We start from the raw sequence: 27,531 nt of genomic DNA on the forward strand, positions 1-27,531 counted from the left end.
CCGGCCTCCCTAGCATCATGCCGACCCCTGTTGCCGCGCTTCAGGCCGTGTCTCCCGCGCCCTGCACTCTTCGCCTTCTTGCCCGGTGATAAAAAGACTGATCGTTGGAATAAGGAAGCCGATGACGGCCGATCGCAATCTAATCTTGTGACCGACCGTCATCGGTTTCCTTATTCCAACGATCGGTCTATTGGTTCACCGGGCAAGAAGGCGAACAAAGGCAGCGCGGACACACGGCCTGAAGCGCGGCAACACGGGCCGGCATAATGCTGGGCAGGCCGGCACGGTCTTTGCATCAAGGACTCGTTCACTGCACGGCGAGGGAAGAAAAGTGGCATCTGCTGCAAACTGCTATGCACCTGTGGAGTCTGGCTATAGTGGTGATGGCGATTATCATTATTCCCCCGGTGAGTCAAATCGTGGTCCGGCCATGGAGAAGAGCGCAGGAGACGCGGCCACAAGGGAGGCGGCTGGGACTGCCGTGGTTCTGCGCTGGAGAGGCAGATCAGCGTTGTTGTCTCGTCAAGGACCCGTTCACGGAACGACGGCCGGGGAAAGGGGGCTCTTCTGCAAAGTATACTGCGGCGTATACTGCAACTATGGTTTCTGACCATAGTATTTGTGTTGACCAACAATGTATGAGGCACTTATTCCATTTTTCATTCCATTTTCTTTGGTATTTTCAAAATGCCGATGATTAAAATGTTTGGTCACTCGTACACTCGGGGGTGGCGTAAGTGAGCCTGGTAAGATAACACAAATATCAATCTCTTGTGCATCGGACTTGGTCTCACTTACGCCATCCCTGAATGTTAATATTTGTGTTGACCAACAATATATGAGGCATTTATTCCATTTCTCTTGTGCATCGGACTTGTTGGTCTCACTTTCTTCCATTTTAATCATAGTAGGAACCGGATGAAGACCCCGATGCAAGCGAGCCTGGTGGGTAGAGAGGAGGGAGCAAAGGAGGAAAGACTACTTTGTATCTCGAAATTATGAAATTTGTATGAATTAAGAGTTGTATGCAAAACATTTGACACTTGCCATTATATATGTATCTCGATCGGGCTCTAAGTACTGTGATGATGATGTATAATGTTGCTATGTTATATGTGTCCATATTATATCTGTCTATCTGTCTATATTATACCTGTATACTGTGTACAAAACCTGTATAATACACCAGGGAGCACAAAATCGAGTATACCTGTACATTATTCTGTGGCGCACCAAAATAGAATTCAGTGGCGCACCTATTTTTGTGGCGAAGCCGGATCGTATGCGCCACAGAACACCTTAATTCTGTGGCGCATGGTACGGTGCGCCATAGAAACCCTATTTTTGTGGCGAAGTTTCTGTGGCGCACCGCCCATGTTTTCGTGCGCCACTGATAAGCTTTTCCTACTAGCCACCACTGAAAACCAGTTAGTTAAGCAGTAATCACGCACGCTGGACCCGTCGTTAGGGCTGAGAGCTACTAGTAGATTTCTCAATCCGACGACCTGGGTCAAGTTGGCGCTGATCTGACGGCAGACGGCAGACGGAGTACGGTACTGTGCGCACGCACTGGGCACAGGGATCAGGGAGGGACGAAGACAAAGGTGGCGCGATTCAGGGGAAGCACGAGGGGCACCGACGCAGAAAGCCTGGACGCCAATTAATGGGCGGTTGAACGATAGCCGGGCCAAGAGGGCAAGTTAAAGACGACGACGACGACAGGGATCGGAGCTCGTAGGGTCGCCATTGCTCCCCTCCCCGGAGGATCGTGGAGAGGAGGAGCCGTCCCCGGCTGAACTTGTACGCAGATCCAGTTAATGATAGTGGTGGATCACTGAGAGGGAAGAAAGCTGGGAAAAATGGCATCTCATTATGATCCCTGATCGACCCCAGGGGATGCAGAATACTCATACTAGTATGGAGTACCGGGTAGATGTATGCAGGGGAGTGGGGCTGTAGTGGAGGTACTTTGGTCCTCGTGTTGCTACAAAGGTAGCTCGGGTAAATGAAGTCCACTCTTCAACAGTTCAGCATCAGCAGCATAGACATGACCATACCCATACATACCAAATTTTCTGCTCATTTCAGCCTAGTAACTTGCATAAGATAAATTGGAATGAGTCCAACAACGGAAACCTTAACACTGAGGCCGGCCTACACGTAGGCTTTATTTGCAAACACTCGGAATTATTTTAAAGTTTTTAAAAAAAATTAAAAAATATATCAAGAGATAGCAGATGATGTGTACTACAATGGTATAAAATCTCAGTACAAACTAATTCATATTCTAAGCAACACAAAAAACAAATCTCTGTACAAACTAATTCATATTCTAAGCTACAACGGATCAAGACTATCAAAATTTGTTAGATTTTATCAATTTCGTGTAGCCTAGAATACAAATCAGCATTGAGATTTTACACCATAGTAGCATATATCATTGGCTACCTCAATAATTTTGTTTCAACTTTTTCAAAACTTTGAAATACGAATTTTAAGTGTTTGAAGATAAGGAGCTACATGTAGCTCGGCATCCAAAATGACACACTCTCTAATAAGTTGCTTTTGTGATTCAAGGGAGTAGAATATTTTTCAAAGCACTTTTTTTCCTACACGTGAAAGCACGCTCGATTACATTGTTTCCTACGAAGGGGAAAAATTGTGCCCCACCAATGCAAGCTCGGAGATGGCGCGAGCTCTTGTGCATCCCCAAAAAGTAGGCGGGAGAGATTATGTCACCTCCCGCCGATTCAAATCCCTATATATCTCCGCTCAACTTCACCGTCAAATGTTGCACCGCCATTTCTCCCCTTCCAGCTCTTCTTTCCAGCCACAAACTTAACAGACGAGACAGGTAAGCGGTTGCATCTACCTCGGTCGTTGTAGGATGGTGGTGGTAAGCGGTCTTCCTCATCTTCTCCGAGCTCTTCAATGCCTTCTCTGCTCCTCCGATGGTGGTGAGAAGTTCAAACCTTTGAGCGTGTTGTAGATCTGAGTAGAGGATTCATTATATACATGGTCGTATGGGTCATGTCTTAACTAGGAATTTCCCTCCTTTGTTCTTGAAGCACATGACAAGCATTTGTTGTCGGTGCTCATGTATACACGGAATGCACAGATTATGTCGGTGCATGGCATGCGATTTGTTGTAGTGGACCTGGATCACAAGCTTGCTGCTACCATAATAGCTACAAGGAGGGCGACCGAGGCAGGTAAATCTCACGACACGGGGAACTTGAAGGGGTATGAAGTGGCCTCCATTCCTGACGCTTGACCCTCAACAATATGTGTGACATCATCAAGAGCGGTGTGGGAACATGTGGTGAACTTCTGGTATACAATCGTGAGAAATATTTTGTGAGGTGGTATACATTAACCATCGTGTGAGGGGTTAATGTATATTTTGTGAGGTGGTATACATTAACCCCTCACACGATGGTGAACTTTTGGTGGTAGGATTATACCCTTCTTTGATGAGGTGGTAGGATATCACCATATTAGATGGTGTGATCGTTAGTACGAGCACACATGCTGGTAGATTAAACTTGTGATGGTTTTGCCTATATGATCACACATGGTTATGCTGAATTTCTTGTCAATCTTATGAGCTTTATTTGCCTACTTGTGTTACTTATGTTGCATATCTTGCATCTTGGTAGAAATACAATTGGTATGTGGTGTTCTACAAGAAGGTTCTACGGGTCTACAAGTCATGGGAGGACTGTAGCCCACAAGTGATATGTTACAAGCACAATCTCCATAAAAGGTATACGATTAGAGAGGAGAAAGAAAAAAGCTTACTCGAAATTCTTAGCGCAAGAGAATTGCCACTATGTTGCTCCCATGGGTGCATTCCCTACTAAATGTGCAGCTCAGGGCAGCAAAATTAGGTTCAAGGATTTTATTAACGCCTCCCTTGTGATGTGGATTGTGTATTTGCTACTGTCGTAAGCGTGTCTGACCAATTGTAAAACCTTAAACCATGAAATGATAGTTGGTAAGCTTGCCACATACTATAGGTGTAAGGTGACAATATCCCGCCTTATGCGGGCTCCTAAATGCAGTGTTTTACACCAGCCTAGCCCCAAAAAAAAACATTAATTATGTGCAAGCAAATGATGTAGACATAAATGATGCTCTAGTGCAACCATGAACTTTGTAGGCATTCAAACGAAGTGCAAAAACAAGCTCAAGCCCTATTCTACCTCAAGCTGCATCTGATGAACGTAACTTTCTTTTTAGATGGAAGACGTCACTTGATCGTGCACATTTGGCATGAGACCTGAACTTTGGCCGCGGTCACGGCTAAATCAGTTGGACCGCAAGAGAGAGAGAGGGAGAGAGCATCATCCGGGCATGCCAAATAGTGCCACCCGCGCTTCTCGCTCCCCATCCCGCGCGCGCAACAGGCCAGCGGCTGCCGCGGCACAGTCCTGCTTGCTAGCTGCTGCCGCGGCAGTAATACTAGCTAGCTGTACTATAAAGCAGGCGCCACACAAGCAAAGCATCCCATCTTTCTCTTCTCCCTCACTCACTCACTCCCTCTCTCTCTCCCGCCGCACATGCGCGTCGCCCGCCGCTGCCTGCTGCCGCTGCCGACACCAATGGGGCATCGGGGCTTGCTTCTCCCGCTGCTCCTCGCCGCGCTGTGCCTCTCTGGCAGCGCCGCCGCCGCCGCCGCCAAGCGCGGCAGCAAGAAGTCGTACGCCGCCATCTTCAGCTTCGGGGACTCGCTCTCCGACGCCGGCAACCTCATTGTCAACGGCACCCCCAAGGCGCTCACCACCGCCAGGCCGCCCTACGGCATGACCTTCTTCGGCCGCCCCACCGGCCGCTGCTCCAACGGCCGCGTCGTCGTGGACTTCCTCGGTAAACAAATCCCACATCGCCGGCTGGCTGTTCCTGCCTACCTCGCCGTCCTCTCCTTCTTAGATTCTCTTTGGCCTTTCGGTGCGTATTTTTTTAGAGATGGACTTTGCAGCATCCGATGGAAGTGTCTCTGTTTTTCTAAAGCCGGTGATTTGGGGTCGGGTGGAGTGTTTGACTGTGCTCTGACCTTGGTCGTCATGAAATTGACCCCTGTTCAGTGTGCTGCTCAACTCGTATCCGATGTCTGGTTCTTGTCAGCTCTTTTTTCTTTTTTGCTTTTTAGTGATGCAAGCAACGCTAGTCTGCTAAAAGAACAGAATTAATTGTTTCTCCTTTGAGAAGAAAAGCAGATCAAATTTGAGCGGTAAGAACAAGCTGGTAAAAAGAGCTGCTGCTTTGCAGCAGGGAGTGAGTTATTGCCGCCTCCATTCTGCTGCACCGGCCGAATTAGTATCGATGTGAATTAAAGGTCCTTTTTCTTTTTTCCTTTAAATAAAAAAGATACTCCATAAAGCATCACACCAGAAATGTTACTGAAAGAAGCTAGATTTACTGCTGCGACCAAAGGACCACATATATGTGTCTCACTCTCTTGGAACGCTAGATTGCCTTTTAGCTCAGAGCAGTAGCCAATAGCAAGTTGTATTATGTGAAATTTTTGGTTTTTACTGATGCGGATTCTGCTGCCAATTTGCAGCGGAGCATTTCGGGCTGCCCCTGCCGCCGGCGTCGCAGGCCCACGGCACGGACTTCAGCAAGGGCGCCAACTTCGCCATCACCGGCGCCACGGCGCTGGACTACGCCTTCTTCAAGGCCCACGGCATCGACCAGCGCATCTGGAACACCGGCTCCATCATCACCCAGATCGGCTGGCTCCAGAAGATGAAGCCGTCGCTATGCAAATCGGAGAAAGGTCCCGCAAGATTCTCTCGCGCCTTCTTGAAATGTGCTACCATGTTCCAATCTGTAGATCAAAGATTCTGAATTTTACTTGTTGTGTTAACTGCAGAGTGCAGGGATTTCTTCAGCAAGTCATTGTTTGTGGTGGGGGAGTTTGGGGGCAATGACTACAACGCTCCGTTGTTCTCCGGTGTCGCCTTCTCCGATGTGAAGACCTATGTGCCGCTGGTCACCAAAGCCATTGCCAACGGCGTCGAGGTATGAAATCAATCAACTGGCGGTGATTTCACCTACATCCTAGAGTAGCAATGTAGGTCGACCTTGCATTGCATCATAGGTGACGCTAAAAAGCATGCATCAGAGTTTGCTGTGTACTAGCCTACTTGGAGCTCCAGGGAATCATGCAAGTGTGCGACGGGTGCTGATTTCAGGCAGCGCACATCTTCTGTCATATCTAGATATTTGTCGGCAAGGTGGAATGCATGACATACCCACGAGTTCTCGGTAAGGGGACTAGTAGGTAAGCACTGCATAGTGTCACAAACTAAGCTCCAGAGAGCCTACTTGTCCACGGTAGGGCCAATACCACATTTTATTGGGTTAGATCTAGGGATCTCGGTGTGTTGCTTACTTATGGTCAGCTGGGTTACCAGTATTTCAAGAACTTAAATTGGGGGAGAGAACATGTGACACTTTTGGTATCCTTCTCATCTGAAGTTCTGAATAAGCAATTTTTCTTTATAAAGGGCAATATATTAATATCAAGAAGATATGAAAGTACACTCTTGGCATCTGCAACAGCTCACTATCACAAGCCTGAGTAGGCAATTAACATGTACCGACTGCTCTGGTTAAACTGGTTTAAAAATGATTGTTTTTCTTGCTTTCCCTGCATAAATCACACTAGCTGCCGTGGGATCTGTACTTGTTCGTTACCAAGTATAGTTGCTCTACAGCACATCAGATTGTTGTTTAGTGTACCCCCACGTGATGTCTAGATGGGGAATTCATTTCGGACATGATTGCACAATGAAGATAATGGGCATAGAAAAGGTGGTATGGTTGGTAAACAAGATGAGGAATCATTTGTTGTGTGCATGGCCATCATGGAACGGCTGTCACATGACATAGTTCTGAAAAATGGTTTGTTTACACACACTTCAAGGGGAGTGAACAGATCCTCTGAAATTATACTGCTATTACTTTATTACCAGTGTTCTACTTATTAAACTAGTTCGTCAGTGCATAATATATTTGTTTCAAACGGTCGTGTGGAGATCTGTTCGAGATATCTTTGTCTAAGATTGGAAGTAGTCTTGTGCATCTCGTGAATGCGTATTGAAATGTTCATACATAGATGAGAATTATGATAATCTTACACACATTTTTTTGTTCTTTCAGATATTGATCGAGCTTGGGGCAACAGACCTATTGGTACCTGGAATTCTCCCGATTGGATGCTTCCCTCTATACCTCACATTGTACAACAGCAGCAAGAAATCGGACTACAATGCGCGCACTGGGTGCCTCCGGAGATACAACCGTCTGGCCTTCCATCACAACAGGGATCTCAAGCAGCAGCTTGATGCGCTCCAGAAGAAGTACCCAAAGACAAAAATCATGTACGGTGATTACTTCAAAGCTGCAATGCAGTTTGTCGTCAGCCCTAAAAATTTCGGTGAGCAATTCTTTCGTCTGGAACCTGTAGAACTACTTGACAGAGTTTGACACACAATCTGCATTACAAGATTATGGTCTGCGTTCATGATGGTGTGCATTATTAGGAAGCATGCGGCATGGTCTAACTGAATCTTTACACACCATTGCAGGTTTCAGCACGGCTTTGCAAGCATGCTGCGGCGCTTCAGGGGAAGGCAGCTACAACTTCAACATGAAGAAGAAGTGCGGCGAAGCTGGTGCTAGCGTGTGCTCTAACCCAGCGTCGTACGTGAGCTGGGACGGCATCCACATGACCGAAGCAGCCTACCGCATGGTCGCCAACGGTTGGCTCAACGGCCCCTACGCTTCTCCCCCAATCATGAAGTGACATTATAATTGAGATGGTTAACTATATGTAGCGTCCCCGGTGCTGCTAGGGGAAGTGGATACGAGGAGTGCTTCAGGCACTGAAGAAATTAAGCTATTGGTTTACATTGCTTAGTTTGAGGGATTGTATAAACTGTCCCGGTATAGATATGTTTTCCCAACTGAAAGCATGTTACCTACTCCTAAGGAAGTGGAGAAAGCATGTTACCTTGGTGACCAGATGAAAATGAGGATGTGTAATGCTGTGATTAACTTGCAACCTTGGTCTGCAACAGCAAGCGCAAAGGCAGTACTACACAAAGCTTGGGTAAGAGTGAAAAATATTCCTACAGATAAAAGAAGTGATGCGGCTGTGGCCTATGCCGGTTCCTTGGTAGGTGTAACATTGGAGGTTGATCAGGCAACCCTTCACCGTCCAGATTATTGTAGAATCTTGTTGGGTTGTCGTGACATTGATGAATTGCCTCCTTATGCTGAAGGTTGTCTGGGAGATTACTTCTATGATTTCTATTATGAGGTGGAATCTGTGGTGGTAAGAGGACCACCAGCGACAAAAATATCTATATCCACTTCTGAGAGATCGTCTCCTAATGCTCCATCACCCAAGCGGTCCAGGTTTGATCATCATAAGGCTGCTGAATCATCCGAGGGGCAAACTGAAGCAAGTCAGAATGTTACTTATGGAAAAAGCTACTCCAACAATTTGGATGTGGTGCCTGAAAATGATGATGAGGAGGATAGTGAAGATGACCATGAGTTATTGATTGACACTATTGCCAGGGAACAAATGGAGAAAAATCAGCAACATGATGGGGATATTGTGAGGGTTTGTGAGGATGCTATTGTGAAAGAAAGTATTCCAGATTGCAAGGAACCTTGTAAGGTTGCCAGCGATACAGCTTCAGATTTCCAGCAGAAGGCTCCTGTGATTGATGCAGCACCTAAGGTTGATGATACCTCCGCCCTCTTGAAAGCTCCGGCAACACCTGTTGTATCTAAAGAGATTGTGTGTCTGGGCTACCATCAAAATACATATGAAAGATCGTATGCCTCTGTTGTATGCAATAAAGAACGGTCATCGATTCCTGTGGTAACTGAGGTGGGACAGGACTATCACTATGAACCTGCTGTATCTCCAGCGTATACTGTGCAGTCTCCTGAAGAGGAATCCGGGGAAAAATCATCTATCAAGACGGTGGATAATAATGATGAAGAGCTGGAGGATGGGAGGAGATCTATGAGGAACCAACAACAGAAGATGGAGAAAGTCATGGATCAAGCTGCTGCTCTATCCAAGAAAAGGAATCTAGAAGGTAATCCCTCTTCTGGTGAAAAGTTACTTCCTGGTAATGCTTTCTCTATTTTGTCCAATACTGAAATTATGAGAAGAGCGTCCTTGATGGGTGTAGATATGCCGTCGGATAATTTTGAATCTGTTGATTTGTTAAAAGAATTGGAAATATCTAGGAAAAATTTAGGTGATAAAATGATATCGAATAAACCCTTAGTGGTGCAACATGACGGTGGTGCGGTGACTCCTTTGAATATGACCTGGTATGATTCCGAGGATCAGATGATAGATGATTCTTTTACTATGGTTCAATCTAGGAAAGCGAGAAAAAGCAATAAAAAAGCTAATATTGTGGTATCTAGACCTGTGACTAGAAGCCAAGGGGTCAGCCACGTCTCATCGTGCACCCTGGTAGAAATGGCAGAGTGAGGAAGATGCCTGATAAATTTAAATGATAGTTGCTATTTGGAATCTAAGGGGGGCAGGTAAGAAAGGGATATCTACTTGCCTCACTGATACTATAAAGGATTATGGGGTGGATTTTATTGGTTTGCAAGAAACTATGAAAAGAGATTACACTATCGCCTTCTTTAGAAAAATAGATCCCGAGAATGCTTTTTTGGAAATGGATTCCTTCGATTGGTAAACTGGGGAATCCTATGTGGAGCAAAAAATGAAACATTTGGAGTACAGCCGTTAAGTTGGGAGAATTCATGATTTTAATGAGTTTATGGGACAATGTGAAAAAATGTAGATGGAATATTATTGTGGTCTACGGACCTGCTCATGAGGAGAGAAAATCGCCTTCTTGGCGAGAGATGGCTTCCTTTTGTAATGCAGTTGATGGACCATATATCATTGTGGTGACTTTAATATCCTAAGAAATGTAAGAGAAAAGAATAAACCTACCTCTTTGCCGCATTCTTCGTGAGGTGTTTAATTCAAGAATTCATTCCTTATCCTTAAGGGAGGTGCATATGAAAGGAGGTCTTTACACTTGGTCGAACAAACAAAAAGATCCAACTCTTGAAAAGTTAGACAGTGGTGCTTATGTCCCTGACCGGGAGGATTTATTCCCTTTGGTTTTGGTCCAGGAAAGTGGTGAGAGATCGGTCGATCACAATATGCTTATTGTTGATTACGGTGAAAAGTCCCGCTTTAAAAAATGTAATGATTTCAAATTCAACATGTCTTGGTTCAAAAATCCTGATTTTTTACCACAGATTAAAGAAATATGGGAGAGATATGTTAGAAGTGATGATCCTATTGATGTGTTCAACATCAAGTTAAAAAGAGTGAAGAAATTCCTTAAGGGTTGGGGATCTAATATTTTTGGTAATAATAAGAAAAAGAAACAAAGTTTAAAACAAGAATTGAGCCATCTGGAAGCAGTAGAGGAAGCTGCAGGTTTGTCCCCTGAGGAGCAGATTAGACGATGTAATATTCAAGGGGAACTCTATAATCAGTATCCGAGGAGGAAACCTACGGCACCCGAGAGGTCCCATGCTAGTTGGTTATTGGAGGGAGATCAAAATACATCCTATTTTCATAGAATTGCAAACGGGCGTAGGAGGAAAAATGATGTGCGGTGTTTGCGAAAAGGGGAGGTGTTGATTGAGGGTACAAAAAACCTCCTGCAACATGCAACTGAGTATTATAGAGATTTATTCGGCCCCGCTCCTGGTAATATATTTAGGTTAAACCCTGATTTGTGGAAACCTGGAGAAAAGCTTACTGTGGAGGATAATGAGGATTTATGTAGACACTTTACGGTAGATGAAGTGGAAAAAGCTTTATTCTCTATGAAGAAGAATAAAGCACCTGGACCGGATAATATACCGATAGAGTTTTATCAACATTGTTGGGAATTCATCCAACATGATATTATGAAGCTTTTTGTAGCTTTTTATTATGGTAAACTTGATGTTCAAAGGCTAAATTACGGGGTTATAACTCTCCTTCCGAAAGTAGCTGAAGCCGATAAGATTCAACAATTTAGGCCAATTTGTTTCTTGAGATGCATTTACAAGCTCATAACAAAAACATTGACGCTTCGGCTAGAACCTTATGGAAACAAGTTATTCAAAGATACAACAAAATGCTTTTATTAGAGGAAGAAATATTATGGATGGTATTATGTCTTTACATGAACTCATGCATCATGCTCATGTTAAGAAGCAAGTGGGGGTAATTTTGAAACTTGATTTCGAAAAGGCATATGACAAAGTTAATTGGGATTTTCTGTTAGAGTGCCACAAAATTAGAGGTTTTTCTCGATTGGTGGTGTTCTGGATCAAACAAGTGTTGCATAATGGGACGGTTTCGGTTAAGATGAATAATGAGATGGGTCCTTATTTTCAAAGTGCCAAAGGGGTTCGCCAGTGTATGCACCCTTGTCTCCTACTTTGTTCAACTTGATAGGAGAATGTTTGACTAAAATGGTTTTGAAGGCTCAAGAAAATGGTCTTATTACTGGGTTTGCACCTGATCTTGTTGAAAATGGGGTAGCTATTTTGCAATATGCGGATGATACAGTTTTATGTATAAAGCATGATCCAGAACAAGCTTTGAACCTTAAAATGTTGCTTTATATGTTCGAAATGATGTCAGGCCTTAAGATAAACTTCTTGAAAAGTGAAATAATTACTATAGGTGGAGATAATGATATGGACGAGTTCTATTCCAATATGTTTAATTGTCAGGTGGGGAAGCTTCCTATTAAGTACTTGGGTATTCCTGTGACTTTCTCCAAGTTAAAAAATATTGACTGGGATTTTTTGGATGCAAAAATGGTAAAAAAACTGGAGGCTTGGATTTGTGATGCTGCCTCATCGGGAGCTAGATTAACCTTGCTAAATGCTTGTTTATCGGGGATTCCTTCGTTTTATATGGCTATGTTTTTGTTAAATAAAACCTTTGTGGAAAAGTTGGATAAACACCGTAGGAAGTTTTTCTGGGCAGGAAGGAAAAAGAAGAAAGCATATTGCATGGTTAAATGGACGAGAGTATGTCGTTCAAAGAAAAAAGGGGGTTTAGGGGTCATAGACCTAAGAAAACAAAATATCAGTTTATTATGTAAATGGTGGTGGAAAATTGATAGAGAAGACGGCCTATGGCAAAAAATTGTGCGAGAGAAATATTTGAAAAATAAAACTGTGGTGAATGTGAAACCTAGAGCATCTGACTCACCTTCTTGGAGGGCTTTACTTAAAGTGAAGGATTATTATTTGTGTGGTAGGGAAGTAATTTTAAATAAGGGAAATATTGTGAGGTTTTGGCTTGATCCCTGGGAAGGAGGGGTTTCACTTGCGGAGAGATATCCTGGGCTGTTCAATATATGCCACGCGCAGGAAGCGACCTTTGAGCGAGTGGTCGAATCAAATTTTAATGTTCCTTTTCGGAGAAGGTTGTCTCCTGAGTTGTTGTTGATTTGGAATAATATTAAGCTAAATGCAGGGCTTATTAATAGATCTCGTGTTTCCGATGACATAGTTTGGAAGTTGATCGCGAACAAGATCTTCTCGACTAAATCCATGTATCAATATATGGAGAATAGTTTGGCTGGAGCTAATTATAAAAGAATTTGGAAGGCTAAGTTACCCTTGAAAATTAAAATCTTCCTATGGCAGCTTCATTATGATGCCATCTTGACTAGAGAAAATATGAGAAAGCGAAATTGGCTGGGTTGCCCAGATTGTAGCTTCTGTGACAATGTTGAGACGGCGAAGCATTTGTTTTTCTCTTGTGGGGTTGCTAAAGTGATTTGGGGTGCTGTGGGTGCTTGTGTAGGAGCAAAAACATGTCCTAGATCGTTGTGGCAGAGTTTGGCCTGGTTATATGCTTATTTACCGGGAGATGAGAGGTTTTATACTTTGCTTTTGGCGGCGATATGCTGGTCCATTTGGAATATCAGAAATAAAGTAACTTTTGAAAAATATACAGTCAAATCCCCTGAGGTGATCTTGTTTACTATCTGCTCCTTTCTTAATTACTGGGCAGGCCTTTACAAAGCTGAGGATGCAGAGAAGATTAGAGGAGGTGCGAAGAAGTTGATCACCATGGCGGCAGAATTGGCAAGGAAGAAGCAGGAGACCCCGGAGCCAGGACTGCTGATGATTGAAGATCGTGATCGTCGGACTGCTCAAATCTGAAGAGCTGGAAGTCTAGTTGCTGATGCCTGTTAACCTTTTGGTTTCGAAGGATGTACTATGTGATAAACACCTTTTTTAGTCTTAGTGTTGATAGGTTTTTGCCCCGTAGTAGATGTCTCGATGCCGAGGCATCTGTCAGCGGGTTTCCTATCGATGCAAGGGCGCTCTTTCTTTCCTGTTTCCTTTTGATGTGTTTTGGAAGTAATTCTTGAACAATGTATATTTCCGTTATGTTAAGTAATGGAAAGGGGAGTAGCCCGAATTGAAAAAAAACTGAAAGATGTAGTACAGATGTACCTTGTATGACATGTTCTCTGATTCTTATTCATTTTCCAAGAGTTACATAAGAATAATCTTAATAATGAAACGAAAAGACCAGATTGTGCATTTGCGCCTGAAGAACTGCACTTTTGCTTGTCGTGTTACTTTTCATCCTGGCATCCTTTTGCAGCAGAAACATCTACCACTGCAAGCGCATGATCGATATACATAACAAGCAAGACAGGTACCCCAGAACTATGGTGGCGCACACACAGACACTCTAAATAACCAACCTTTAACATGATTTTTATTACTCGCAGAAGGGATGTTCATCATCGGCTTATCTGAACTGTTGTAAACCGACTATAAGCCATCTTTTTTAACTGACCAATCTGCTTCATCTCACATTACATTAGCGGCTGTACTGAGCTTAGGATTAATTGTTTTGACGGGTCAGTACAAGCCCATCGATGAGCAGCCCTAACTCGTAAAAATGCGGGGAAATTAGAAGAAGGCGAAACAGAAAATGCCTGAAGAAATCACAAACAAAACTAACCATAGAAAACCAAAAAGAGAAACCGTAACAAAAAAAAATGAAGAGTAGAAAAAACCCACCAGAACCCACATATGTTTTTAGGGGATCAGTACACAATATTTTCTTAAAAAAATTCTCTACAGAACCCCTAAAAACAGTGTACGGATAAATGGGTCAGACCCATATGTGCGATTGTGGGTACACGAAAGCTCCCGGCGATAAATAGCAATTATCTGCCACCGGGGGAAGCCCCTATCTACCGCCCGACATGTGCTGGAAACGGCTCGGCCCATAGGCTCTGCTTGAACGGGCTGGCCCATTAGGAGGCGCTGTTATTTTTTGTGTACATGAGATTTTTTTTTCTTCTGATTTTCTCTGGTTTTTCTATACTCCTATATAGTATACGAATATCCAATCATGTAGACCGTTGGATCGTTCCAATCAGATGGCTCACATTTGCTGTCTTTAAGTAGAGAGCTTCGTGGCAACATGTATGCCATTCGATAGGCAAATCTAACGGCCGACAGAGCAGGGATTCGCGCTCCCCCACCTTTGCCTTGCCATCTCTCTGGATACTTCTGTACGTCGCACTGATTCTACCGGGCTCTCTAGAATTTTCTACCTACATCGCAATAGAGCGAGCACTGCAGTACTATAGTAGGAACCTACCAGGCAATTTTTTAAGAACTATCGACCAGAAAACATGAAGACAAAAACGGCATGTGGCTTCTAATTACATGGAGCAGCTGACAAACCTGCAAATGTGTACTGAGTACTAACTCCGATCCAGAATATTTGTCCAAGAATGAGTAAATTTATAAAACAAAACACGTCTAAGCCGAGTAAGCCGCTGATATTTCTCTTTTTTAAACTGTAGCAACTCGCACTCATTATAGCAGAAATCATGATGCCTACAATTCAGTATTACACACGTTTGCTTTCACAAGAAACTCCGTGTGATTATCATGCTGTATGGGCATTTGTTAAGAGAAATCAATTCCTGTCACTGTATGCATCTTGCTTTAAAAGGATCAGGTATTTTTCACATCATGCGAAGCATGTACCGTTAACTAGTAGAGATTAGTTCAAATTTGAAATTTGTTAAAATTCGAAAATTATTTATTTTGAAATTTGTTCAAATTAGAAATTTGTTTTTTATCTTCAAAATTGTTCATTTTCGAAATATATTCAAAATGGAAAATGCTGAAACTTGAAAAAAGTTCAAAATTTTCAAAAAGTTAGAAAAAAACCCGACCATACCGAAAAACCAGATAAAAACTAGAGAAAACGGAATAAAACCAACAAAATTCTGTCAAGAAAACCTAGAAAACATTTAACTGACAAGTCAGCCCACATCGAGCACCCGTGTGAGGGTGCACTAGGGCTGCACACAATGGGTCATGAATAGGGCTTCCCACTATTGGGGAGCTCCTATAGTCCTATACCATGCTCGTAGCATGCATTAGGGTGTGAGCACCTACTGGGCTGGGCTTGCCCATTTAATCTAGTCGTTGTTTGCGCCTGGGGTATATTTTGAATTTTCCAACTATTCCGGTTTTCACATATTTTAAAAGATGTTCAAATTTTTAAGAAGATAATATTTAATAATTGTTTAGTTTTGGAAAATGTTCAAATATTTGAAAAGTTCAAACTTGAGAATTGTTCAGATTAAACAGTTCATATGTAAAAAAAATCAAACTTGGAAAATGTTCAAACCTGAAAAAAGATCGTAACTGAGAATTGTTCATATCTTTAAAAAGGTTAAACAAACAAACCGATCGCGCACAAAAAAAGGGTTAAATCTCAAATATTTGATTGTCGATAGCACTGGAGCGGTATTATCCTTGAAGACAAATACTATATGCATCCTGAAAATAATGTTCCTTTCTAGCATTATCGATAGCACTAGAGCGGTATTGTTCTTTTTTGGGACGAAGGGAGCGCATATGTTCTCTATAGTTTTATCAAAATTTTATATTGTTCTTCTATGCTTTCGGTTTTTCAGCTCCATTCATTATACTTCCTTCGTTCCTATGAAAAAAAGCGTAAAAATACTAGCGCTACGATTAAGGAGAGCCACGTACAAATATTAGTTTCCATTATTACCCTTAATAAATCTCTAACTCCTCCTTTAGTTTTCTACCCCTTCCTTTCGCTGACTCCTCGTTAATCGCACATACCTCCCACTCAACACTATAAGGGCATGTGCAATGGTAGAGAAGACAGGGCATGTGCAATGGTAGAGAAGACACGTCTTCTCTTAGTAATCTACGTTATCTATAGAAGACGATAAATATTAGGGATACAACGCATTATCCCTTATTTTCATCCCTTGCAACAAATGAGAATTAATTATTTTTAATAGGAAATTGCGTGGCTAAAGGAAGACAAGTCGTACAATGGGGAAAATAGTATTCTCGTATCTCATAAGAGATCATCTCTTAGCAACCTTATCTTTCTTCCTTCTCTATCATCCAACTAAGTAGAAATTCAATGTGGCAAGCGCAAGTGAAGGCTGACGTCACTCCATTGTACATGCCCTGATAATCAATCACGGGTGCCCACTATTAACAAATTCACACCATAATCTCTCTCTCTCTCTCTCTCTCTCTCTCTCTTTGTACTAATTAGTATGGGAAGTATTAGGGGAATAAGATTGGGAGGGAGTTAATACCATGTGCCTGCATGTCCTGGCTAGTTTAACTATCTTTTTACTAAATTTTCCTTTTCGCTTTCTTATATTTTATATGTGTAACTTCTTTTCTCCTACCTCTATTTTTTACTTCCTCTGTTTATTCCCTTTTTTCATTATTATGGATACTTCTTCATTCTAGTTTCATACGTTCCTTACTTATTTTTAAGACCTTTTCCCTTTTTTACTATTCTTACCCTCTTCTGTGTTCATACATTATTTACTATTTTTATATATTTCAGTATGATAATTGAATGCACAATTTGTTATTCATGGGTTCATATCACCCATATCAATTATTACATTTGGTGTTATTTCAGTAGAGACCATATTTTCCTACAAAGGGATGCTTTGGTAGATTTTTATTAGTTCACGATGAAAATACGCTAAACGCAGGTTTATCTACTTAATTTTTTATTTTCTATGATTATATTTTTCAAAGTAGTATACATTTAAGTTGAGCACACATTATTTAGAATGTTACATTGTTGACTGTTGTTTATACTCTAAGCATCTTTCTCTTAACAATAATTTTCTTTACAAGTTAGGTGATTATTTCCCACAAACACATAAACTTTTATAAGTTGGTGAATATTGGGGCTTCATTTGAAAGGTAGAACATTCCATAAGAGTATATCACTTTTTTAGCTGTGAACACTCTCGTTCTCGATAAGCACCACACCACTATTAAAATTTGCTTTGTTTGCTTTTGAAGCAGGAAATTTCATCTTCTCATAGTAGAAAAAAATTTAAGATCATGGTTTTTTTTGAACACCTTTACCATAGAGGAATCCCCTACGGTGTAAATTTTATATTAATAATCAGAATGCCCCAAGATCATGGGTTACTAGATGATATGTGTTTGGCATGACTCAAGATTACAGATGCTGTTGTTGGATCCGAGAGACAGACTAGGCATGTAGCACTGCCTCTGTGGCCAAAAGTTGTATTCCTTATTTTCCTTTTACCCAAAAATAACTACGAATTATTAATATATAAGTAATTTTCATAATAATGTATCACTCAATTTTTTTGTCAATATGAGTTCAAAGATATAATTTTAATAGTATGTGGCATCTATTTTGGTAGTTAAATCAATGTTCAAAGTTGGACATTGGAATGTGTGTGCAACACCTAAATTGGACTGAGGGAGTAAACAAACTCTCATATAGGGCAATTTATGAGTGCCCTCATAGTAAAGAATGTTATATTTTGACATACATGTGCCCTTATAGTACAGAGTGTTATATTTTGACATACCTGTGCCCTTATGATAAAGAGTGTTATACTTTGGCATACATGGCCTTAACTTAAAGTATTTTGACAAAACTTCGTCAATGCGAAATCTATTCCATATTGTGAATCACATCTCATAAAATATTTGGTTGAAATAATCAATTTTTTGTATTGCCTATCACAAAATATCTTATATTTTAAGCCATCTATTAGAGGCTAGCATTTTTTCATTATCTATAAATAATTTATCTTCTATGGATTAATTACCGTATGTTTATTTTCTAGAATTTTTTTGGACACATTTGTGGCATTCTACATTGTTTTTTTTTGCTATCATGAAGGCTTTTCGAGGAAAGATGAGAAACTATGCTGAATTTGACTTTGGTCCAGGCTTGCGCAAGCTCTCCATGAAAAAGGAAATAACTAAACTCATGAAAAAGAGCCTCAAACAGCTAAAGAGAACTTGTGAGTGTTATATGGTATTGACAACAAACACATATAACAATGGTATTAGACAAGGTGATGATACTTTTTCAAAAAGGGATACTAGCCATGTTACAGTAGTGCCTCAGACAAATAACTTGGCATGTTCCTCTAGATGAAGCAATGGAATTAAATCTTCCCATGAGAGTATCGAGAAATCCATGCCATGAAGGATTGTTCGAAAGAACACTACGAAGACATGCTCCCCAAGACGAAGCAATGGAATGAAATCTCCGCATGAGAATACGGAGAAATCCCTGTCTTGTTCCTCAAGGATTATCTGAAATAAAACCATAAATGTCTAGGCCCTCTTCCTTAAAGCCAAACAATGGTGTAGCTTCTTCTCGGAGAACTGTCAAGTCTTGTCCAAGTCCAAACATTGGGATGATTTGTTTGTGGAATGGTACAGATAAATCTAGGTCATCCTTGAGGCTGGTCAATGACATGGATTTTGTGAACAAGAATACAAATAGGCGTGCCCTTCGATTGAGAATATTGAGAAGCCGAAGATATGTTCCTTTAGGCTAAACAGTGGTGAAGCCTCTCAATCAAAAAATACCGATATCCTAGATCTCCTTCCTCGAAACCAAGCGATGGCATGGTTTGTCCGCCAATGAATATTAAGAAGCCAAACAATGGCTTGGTTCCTTTGCGGGGAACAATGAGTCGTATAAGTCTCGGCCCTCTCGTATTAGTAACGAATCTTCCATGTTTGGCATTTCAAAAGAATCACACCACTCATCCATTTCTGGCAACTGGATTGCCACACAAACGGTGAACGGTTTATCTACATTTTTTTGTTGTCTACGATTATAGTTTTCAAAATAGTATAATTTATCACACATTTTTTCGGATTTTTACATTGTTGACTGTTGTTTATACTCTATATCTTTCTCTTAACAATAACATTCTTTACAAGTTAGGTGATTATTTGTCACAAAAACAGAAACTTCTATAAGGTGGTGAGCGTTGGGGCCTCATTTGAAAGGCAGACCATTCTGTTAGCTGAATTGATCTTCAGTTAGTTTGTTAGGTTGTTTATATCTCTAACGTTATCTAGCTAGGAGATAACTCATGCAGCCTATTCTTGTTACAGAAGATATGTGTTGTCGTTGTATGCTATATATACCCCCCCAATCGGGTTATCAATTGTTGCATCGTCTCTCTCTCTCTCTGTATATATATATATATCACCATTTTAGCTGTGACAAAAGGAATGTTTTGTTTGCTTTTGCAGCTGGAAATTTCATCATCTTAGGGCTTGTACAATGGGGTGACGTCAGCCTTTCCTTACGGCTGCCACGTAGGATTTTGCTTAGTTGGAGGAGAGAGAATGAACAAAGAGAAGATTGTCTTCCCTTAGCTAAGGGATGATCTCTCATGAAATAAGAGAAGACTATTTTCCCCATATACGACTTGTCTTCCCTTAGACACCGGATGGAGCTCGACGGTCGCCGTAGAGAGGCCACCACGACCTATGTAGCTACGCGTCTCATCTTAGTGCAATAGTGCATCGGCCGGACTCTCTGACGTGGAGAGGACGCACAATGAACCAGCTATTAGAAAAGGTATTGGATGATTTTACTGACTGTGTGCTTAACCATTGAAATAAGTAGTCACCTACGTTAGTACGTAGTTCCCGTTCTCATTCATCGAGTAATTTGACAATTGTAGCTTTATTCAAACTGTTTTAAAACCTTTTCTTGTACGTAGATTTACAAATGAAGAGACTCTGAAGAGTGAAAAAAACTTTGCATGAAGTTTGAGTACCCAAATTCATGTGGTTGAACATGCCGCAATTCATGTTGTTCTGATCATTGACAAGTGAATTTAGGATCCACCGTGAGAAGAACTATTTTCATGTGCACCAAACTCATTGAAGTACTAAATTTTCATCAGTCAAACATCTTTTATTTTGAACTAGCGTAGAAATATATTCTAACATATAGAACTTCAAATGTACATAGTATAAAAAGTAATTATGTGCGAAGTTTAATGTGGCTTTTTTAGTACTCCCTCCTTCTCAGGGCTTAAGACGTGAGATTTTCTGCACACTTATTAAGGAGACTTCAAGATTCGTTAGCCAGGAGAGAAAATTTGGGAAACTTTCCTTTCCTACCCCTGCATGCATCACCTCCTTAATTCTCTCTACTCTTCACGCGGCCTCTTCGGTTTCCCATCGCGCCGTCTACTTTCTCGACCCTGCCCCCTCTCTCTCTCCTGTACACGACCTCCATTGATGGAGAGGCGGATCCATGGGAAATCTTGCTAGCCAACCGGAGGGGGAATACATGAGCATCCATTGGGCACATCTTTGTGCCACGGATCCTCCCCAATTTTCACGGTTGAGATCGAGATCAGATGAGGAGATGGGGTCTTGGCGCCATGGTTTGAAATCCCCATCGAAATTTTGGACGACCTATAAGAGCTTGCCGCCATGGTTGCTGTGTTCATTGTCCCCTTCCTCTAGTCCTTCTTCTGGTTCTTCCTCAAATCATGGCGCAGCTGGACCTGAACGAGCCCATAGACTGGGATGATCTTGATGATTTCGATGGGGAGGCTAGGGAACTTGCAGGAGATTTTTTCTTTGGGGTGGACAGTGACGAAGGTAAAGATTTTTGTTTGATTCGTTCTGTTATTTGAGGTGGAGACAACTTGTTTCGGTTCTTACAAGTTCCTGTTTTTTTGAGCAGATGATGATAGCAATGACGATCAGAGACGGCGCATGTTGGACATGAATTCATCCGCAGGAGGGGGGAACGGTCGAGGATGGCGTACTCTTGGCCTCACTGGTCTGCGATCAGCTCAGAGGTGGAACATGGATGATTCAGGCAGTGGCGGTCTAGGGCGTGGCCCGCTGTACGTGGGCGAGTCGAGCAGTGCTGCAGCTCGCCGTGGCACACAGAGCTCTGGAGGGAACGGAGCACAGTTTGCGGGCGACGGAGCTCGCCGTGGCGCACAGTTCGCAGGCGATGGAAGCTGCGACGGAGCTCGCCGTGGCGCACAGTTCGCAGGCGATGGAAGCTGCGACGGAGCTCGCCGTGGCGCACAGTTCACGGGCGCCTCTAGCGGCAACGGTACTGGCCATGAGGGAGGTGACGGCGAGGCTCACCTCGTGCCCTTCCCTCTCTTCGATGGCGTCTTCATGTTCACTAGTCCCTCCGTCGTCGCACGAGCCCGTGGACGTGCTGGGCGCGGAGCTGCTGGACGAGGCGGTCGTGGGCGTGGAGCTGCAGGACGAGGTGACCGTGGACGCGGAGCAGCAGGGCGAGGTGACCGTGGACGCGGAGCTCCTGGGCGCGGAGCAGCAGGACGAGGCGCTCGTGGGCGTGGAGCTCCTGGGAGGGGACGCGGTGGCCGTGGAGGTGCCGATGGTGGCCATGACCAGGAGACCGATGGGCAAGATCAGGAAGCTGAGCAGAACGGAGGAGAAGATAGAGATGGTGCAGGTACTGTTCGTTTGCATGTACACTGTTCACTGTTTGCATGTACACTGTTCACAGTTTGCTGTTTTCAGAATCATGTCCGTTTTGCATATTAGTAGATCATGTCGAGTTTGATCATTTTTTTTAGAATCAAAATTTTCAGATTAACAGAATAATAGATCATGTCCATCTGCTACTGTTTTTGAGAATTGAAATTCTAAGTTTACAGATTAATAGATCATGTTATATCATGTTGATCATTCTACTGTTTTTAAAATTTTCTAAGATCAACTCATGAAAATTTGCTACTTTATAATGTTGGTAATGCTACTGTTTTACAAGCACTTGTTATACTACTGTTTCAGATGCATGGTCCATTTGATTTGGAATAATTTTATGCTACTGGTTTTTTTTGCAGTTGTGCCATTAGGACGAATGGTGAACGTCCGTAGGGTTTATAGTGATGAGGACAAAAGAATTATTCTTGCAGCCCTTTTGCGTAAAACAAAGCCAGACGTCTTGAGTTTTGGTGTAACAAAGGAAGTGGCGGCACAGTTTATGGTACCATTGCGAGTTGTGCAACGTGTATGGTTTGATCATCTTGAGGGTATTGAGAATGTTTGTAACAAGAAGCCTTTGAATTGTTGGTGTAAAAGAGTTGAAGTTGATCCCGCAGCCATCATGCAAATTCCACCATCCAAGAGAACAACTTTGAAGGACCTAGCTTTTGAGCTGAACATGTCGATATCCACTTTGCACAGGAGGTTCAAGGAGAAGGAATTTAGGAGGCACTCAAATGCCATCAAACCTCGCATCACGGATGACAACAAGAAAGAAAGGGTTCGGTATGCACTCAGTAGGCTAGACCCGGATAGTGTGGATCCTAAGTTCCAAGGCTCATACAACGTCGTCCACATGGATGAAAAATGGTTTTACAGAACCAAAGGTTCTCAAAATTATTATTTGGCCAATGAAGAGGAAGAACCATACCGATCATGTCAAAGCAAGAATTACATTGAGAAGGTCATGTTTCTATGTGTTGTGGGGAGACCACGGTTTGATGAGGATGGCAATTGTATTTTTGATGGTAAAATTGGTATGTTCCCTTTTGTGACCGAGAAGCCGGCGGAACGTCGTAGTGACAACCGCCCTAGGGGAACAATGGAAACTAAAACGAGGAATGTTACACGAGCTGTTAGCCGAGAGTTCCTTATTGAAAAAGTCTTGCCCGCTATCAAGGAGAAGTGGCCGTTGGAGGATCGTTGGAGCCCAATATTCATTCAACAAGATAACGCCAAGACTCATGTGTCGCCAAATGATCCCGAATTTTTAGAAGCGGCTGCTGCAGGTGGTTGGGACATTAGACTAGTTTGTCAACCTCCAAACTCTCCGGATACAAATATTCTTGATTTGGGTTTATTCGCCGCTCTCCAATCGTTGTTTCAAAAAAAATCACCAACTTCTATTCTTGACATTCTCATGAAGGTAAAGAGATTTTAAATGGTTTTACTAGCATCATTTCAATTATTATTTTTTACTAATCGTAGCATTCTAATGAAGGTACAACAAGCATGGAATGAGTACCCAGCTGAGAGGAGCAATCGTGTCTTCTTGACACATCAAACGTGCATGGTGGAGGTCATGAAGCTTATGGGAGAGCACCGGTACAAGATCCCTCACATGAGGAAGGGGGTTCTAGAGAGATTACAGATTCTTCCTCAAGTGCTCCATGTTGATCCCGCTATTGTAAACGCCGCTAGAGAGTTTATCATGTAGAGAGTCCAATGGCCAAGAATCTTCAATTTGTAATGGCATGAAATATCTAAGTGATGCATGAACATTGCTATGCCATGGTACTAATCAGTTTTGCATTACAATCTCATCATACCACAATGTCCAAATATTTCATTACATAATCCTTATTTTCTCTACTCCTCACGGAAACAGTACAAGCCATTGTCATCAAGATAGAAGTTCGGATGATAAATATCGAACATAACATCAAATATTACTTGCTCACCGGCTGTGAGCAAATCATACTGATGCACTTCTTCTCCAACCATCTCCACATCATCACCTTCTATTCCTTCCATCACAGAAGCATTATCTTCAACATGAACATCATGGGCTTCTTCCATCTCCGGAGCAATATCTTCTACACCGTCCATCTCCGCAACAATTTCTACTCCATCATTCATCATGTCAACTCCATCTTGAAGAACAAGTTCATTGTCTAGGGTGGGGAGCCACTCATCGAAAGTAGTCTGCAAATTAGTATGCCACTGCATATAAAATTTGAACAAAATTAGCATGTGTTCTTCAACATATACTCTCCCATGATGTACAGTACAAAACCAATCTGGTATCCCCATGAATCATCCTCCACGATGTACAGTACAAAACGTACCTCCATGTTAATGATGTGTTCCCCCATGAATCTGGTATCCTCCATGATGTATTCCTCCAAGTCTAGGGTTTGCACGCCCTCAACCCTAGGCACGGTTCCTCCATGGCCGATCATGGGCAGGTCGCTGCACATGCCACTACTGGAACCACCGCCCTCCTCCATCGCGCGGACGCCGTGGGAGAGCAACAACGCAGCCGCCAGGACCACGAGCTCCCACCCCACCACGCGGCCTGGAACCACCGCCATGAATGCTGGCGCCCTCTCGAACGGTCGTGGAGAAGGATGGCAGAACGGGGAAGAAGAAGTGGGCGAGCGCTGGGGAGATGATCTGAACCACCACAGGATTGGGAGGCGCCATGATCTTAAGGGGCTGGGAGGCGGCGGCAGTAACTGCTATGCGCAGGAGACGAGGAGGACGAAGGCGTGCGCGCAGGAGTCGAGGACGACGAAGACGTCCGCTCTCGTTATCGCAGGGGTATTTTCGGAAGGAAATCAATCGCTAACGCCTCACGCCTTAAGCCCTGACGAAAATTCAGAAAAAATCTCACGCCTTAAGCCCTGAGAAGGAGGGAGTACGATTTATGTGAACATTTCATATATGGATGTATTGATAATGCATCTAGTGTTATCTCAAGGGCCCTCGATTGTAGTTTCGCCCCGGGCCCCAAAAATCTCAGGACCGGCCCTGTGAGTTACTAGGTGATACTATGTGTTTGGCACGACTCAAACTTACAGATGTGCTATTGTTGGATACGGAGGGACAAACTAGCTTGTCGTATTGCCTCTGTAGCCAAAAGCTGCATTCGCTGTTGGCTCCGATAAAAATGGACGTGCAGGGCTCGAGCTCAGGCGCTGGTGCAGTTTCCTCGGCTGTGCATGCACAGTACGTGTGAGGCGCCCCGGTAAATCAGCTGCCCTCACCTCCACTACGGCGCAGTCATTTACGGCAAATCAGAACGGCACCGATTCCCATCCGGAATCCCAGTGGACGCCGAGGCGGTATCGACGCCGGATTGGAGAAACAAATCGATAGCCCTTCCGTTTTCACCGCGTTCCGTTTCCCGATTAATTCCTTTCCGCCTCGGTCTCCGGCTGCGGCACGCGCTGTTACCGCTTATATAAACGATGCGGCCGCGCCTCGGCTCTCCTCCACGATTGTTTTCTCTTCCTCTGCTAGCTCTGCGTTGAGGTTTCGCTAGGGTTTTTCTAGCCGCCGGGAGGTCGCGCGGGTTCCGTCCTTCGGCGGCGTCGGCGAGTGCGAGTTCTCCGATAGTTCTTGCATCGATCTTGTCCTCGAGTGCGAGTTCTCGGCGAGTTTCTGCATAGATCTAATCAAGGTGCAGAGAAGTTTTTCGGTTGGGAGGAGTTGGGAGTTGTTCGGGTTGTGGTAGGAGTTTCTTATCGAGGACAAGGAGATTGGGCGCGAAACCGCCGTTTCTTCGTTGCCGGACTAGAGCAGTTTTTGGACAAGACGGCTGCAAGGTATGCTCTTTTTCTCAGTCAATCGCTAGTGCGCCTTCTCCCCTGTTTATCTGCTCTTCTCACGAGCTATTGCCTATAAGACTGTGAGTTTGTTGTGGGCTTGTGGCTGAAACGTGCATGCGCTTGCTATGGCCGTGCTCAGTTATGTTTGGGTGACTTGTCTGACTGCTGAAAGGCTTTTTTAGTTGGTGGTTATCTGGTTTCATAGTCTAGACTACTATTAGATGTAGAAGGAAGCTGCTGTTATTGGATCAGATCGGAAATAGTTTTTTTTTTAGATTACCAGGACGCACTCATGCACATACGAACACGATTGCGTTCTTTATCGAAACACATGCTAGATCTGAAACAGAGGCCGCTCAGACAAATTCATGATTTATAACACGTAGTTCATGGACTGTGCGACACGTGATTTACTACTGGACGCTTGCATAGGACTTGCCTAATTAGCCACAACCGATGCGGAGGCTGCACTACCACAAGCCGTGAGCAATTACTCGTTTGACATAGATGGATTCTAATGTTGTGCTTGTTTGTGCTTTCCATAGTTGAGGTATTACTGGTTTGAGGTATAATTTTTTTTAGACAACCAGGCATGTGTGCCCTAATTTATAGGAAACAGCATTGTTTTGAGGGTTTCTCAGTGTATGTACCCTCATGTAAGTATATGTTTTTGTTGTGTTTCCGAGGCCTTAAAAAGTGACTCTTATTGTTGAGATTTGCATGTTTTATACTCGTTATTTTGACTAAGAGTTAGATATAACATCGATGCTTGTAGAATTACATTCAATTATTTACAACATACTCCCTCCTTTCTATTTTAGTCTACACAATTTTAGACCAAAATTTTATTTCATATTAGTCAATATTTTAGCTTTGTAATCAACAATATGTTCAAAGGTGCGTAGATCTAATCAAGGTGCGTAGATCTAATCAAGCTTTGTAATCAACAATATTAGTCAAAGGTGTGTAGATCTAATCAAGGTGCAGAGAAGTTTTTTGGTTGGGAGGAGTTGGGAGTATTAATTTTAATGTAGCTTGGATTGGTAGTAGTAGTAGTAATATTAAATGACTTGCTAATTGGTCTTAAAATTTATAGCATGTAGAGTAAAAGATAATTGAGGGAGTATAAATTGTTAATGTCATTTTCAATCACATTGTAGTACACTAACATTAACTCTATCGATACAAATTATTTGAGTTCTAGCTTTCTTCTTGGTCAAAATTTATAATTGTTTGATAAAGCATGTAGGAAGATATAGCATTCTACAAGTGGACAAGGAGTTTTGGCACTGCGTGAGCATATTCATGGTTTTTGAAATGTCTTTTAAGCGCGGTTAAAAATGTCAAAAGATCCTGAACAAAAATAGACGTGTACATCTTGACATCATATGTGTTCAGAAAACCATTTCGTGGAAAATTGACATTTTGTGTGTCGTGCAAAAAAGAAAAAATTCGGTGCTTAAAGAAACCTCTTCATGAGACATTTTTTTTCTTTTTTACACAACTCACAAAAAATGTTATTTTTTACACAAAACTTGCACACATAATATTGTCATATAGGTGCAATTTTTTGATTATTTTTTTAAGAAAATTAAAATGTTTTTCCTCCCAGTTTCAAAAGTTGATTTCCAATTCTACAACTCCATCTTAGTTGTAAATGTACACATTTTTATAGAAACCATGTTGATCATATTTCAAATAATTTGAATTTGTGAGTAAATTGTTTATTGAATGTTTCTATTAACAAACC

The 27,531-nt window shown here is 42.5% G+C and overlaps 3 protein-coding genes across 3 annotated transcripts; all 3 read left to right on the top strand.

Moving 5' to 3' along the window:
* Positions 1 to 4,430: 4,430 nt before the first annotated feature.
* LOC127314004 (GDSL esterase/lipase At5g45910) lies at positions 4,431 to 7,982 on the top strand. Its single transcript, XM_051344466.2, has 5 exons — positions 4,431 to 4,869; positions 5,567 to 5,782; positions 5,879 to 6,027; positions 7,171 to 7,447; positions 7,599 to 7,982. Exons 1-5 carry the CDS (start codon positions 4,563 to 4,565, stop codon positions 7,814 to 7,816), a joined length of 1,167 nt encoding a protein of 388 aa, XP_051200426.1. The 5' UTR covers positions 4,431 to 4,562; the 3' UTR covers positions 7,817 to 7,982.
* A 10-nt stretch (positions 7,983 to 7,992) lies between these two features.
* On the top strand, positions 7,993 to 13,524 carry LOC127315517 (uncharacterized). The gene is made up of 2 exons (XM_051346000.2): positions 7,993 to 9,128; positions 13,106 to 13,524. The coding sequence occupies exons 1-2, from the start codon at positions 8,036 to 8,038 to the stop codon at positions 13,255 to 13,257; spliced, it is 1,245 nt and encodes a 414-aa protein (XP_051201960.2). The 5' UTR covers positions 7,993 to 8,035; the 3' UTR covers positions 13,258 to 13,524.
* An 8,784-nt stretch (positions 13,525 to 22,308) lies between these two features.
* LOC127312148 (uncharacterized) lies at positions 22,309 to 23,771 on the top strand. Its single transcript, XM_051342608.1, has 2 exons — positions 22,309 to 23,374; positions 23,450 to 23,771. The coding sequence occupies exons 1-2, from the start codon at positions 22,325 to 22,327 to the stop codon at positions 23,663 to 23,665; spliced, it is 1,266 nt and encodes a 421-aa protein (XP_051198568.1). The 5' UTR covers positions 22,309 to 22,324; the 3' UTR covers positions 23,666 to 23,771.
* The last annotated feature ends 3,760 nt before the right edge of the window (positions 23,772 to 27,531 follow it).

The sequence above is a fragment of the Lolium perenne genome, chromosome 7 (assembly GCF_019359855.2).
Source record: "Lolium perenne isolate Kyuss_39 chromosome 7, Kyuss_2.0, whole genome shotgun sequence".
NCBI lineage: Eukaryota > Viridiplantae > Streptophyta > Magnoliopsida > Poales > Poaceae > Lolium > Lolium perenne.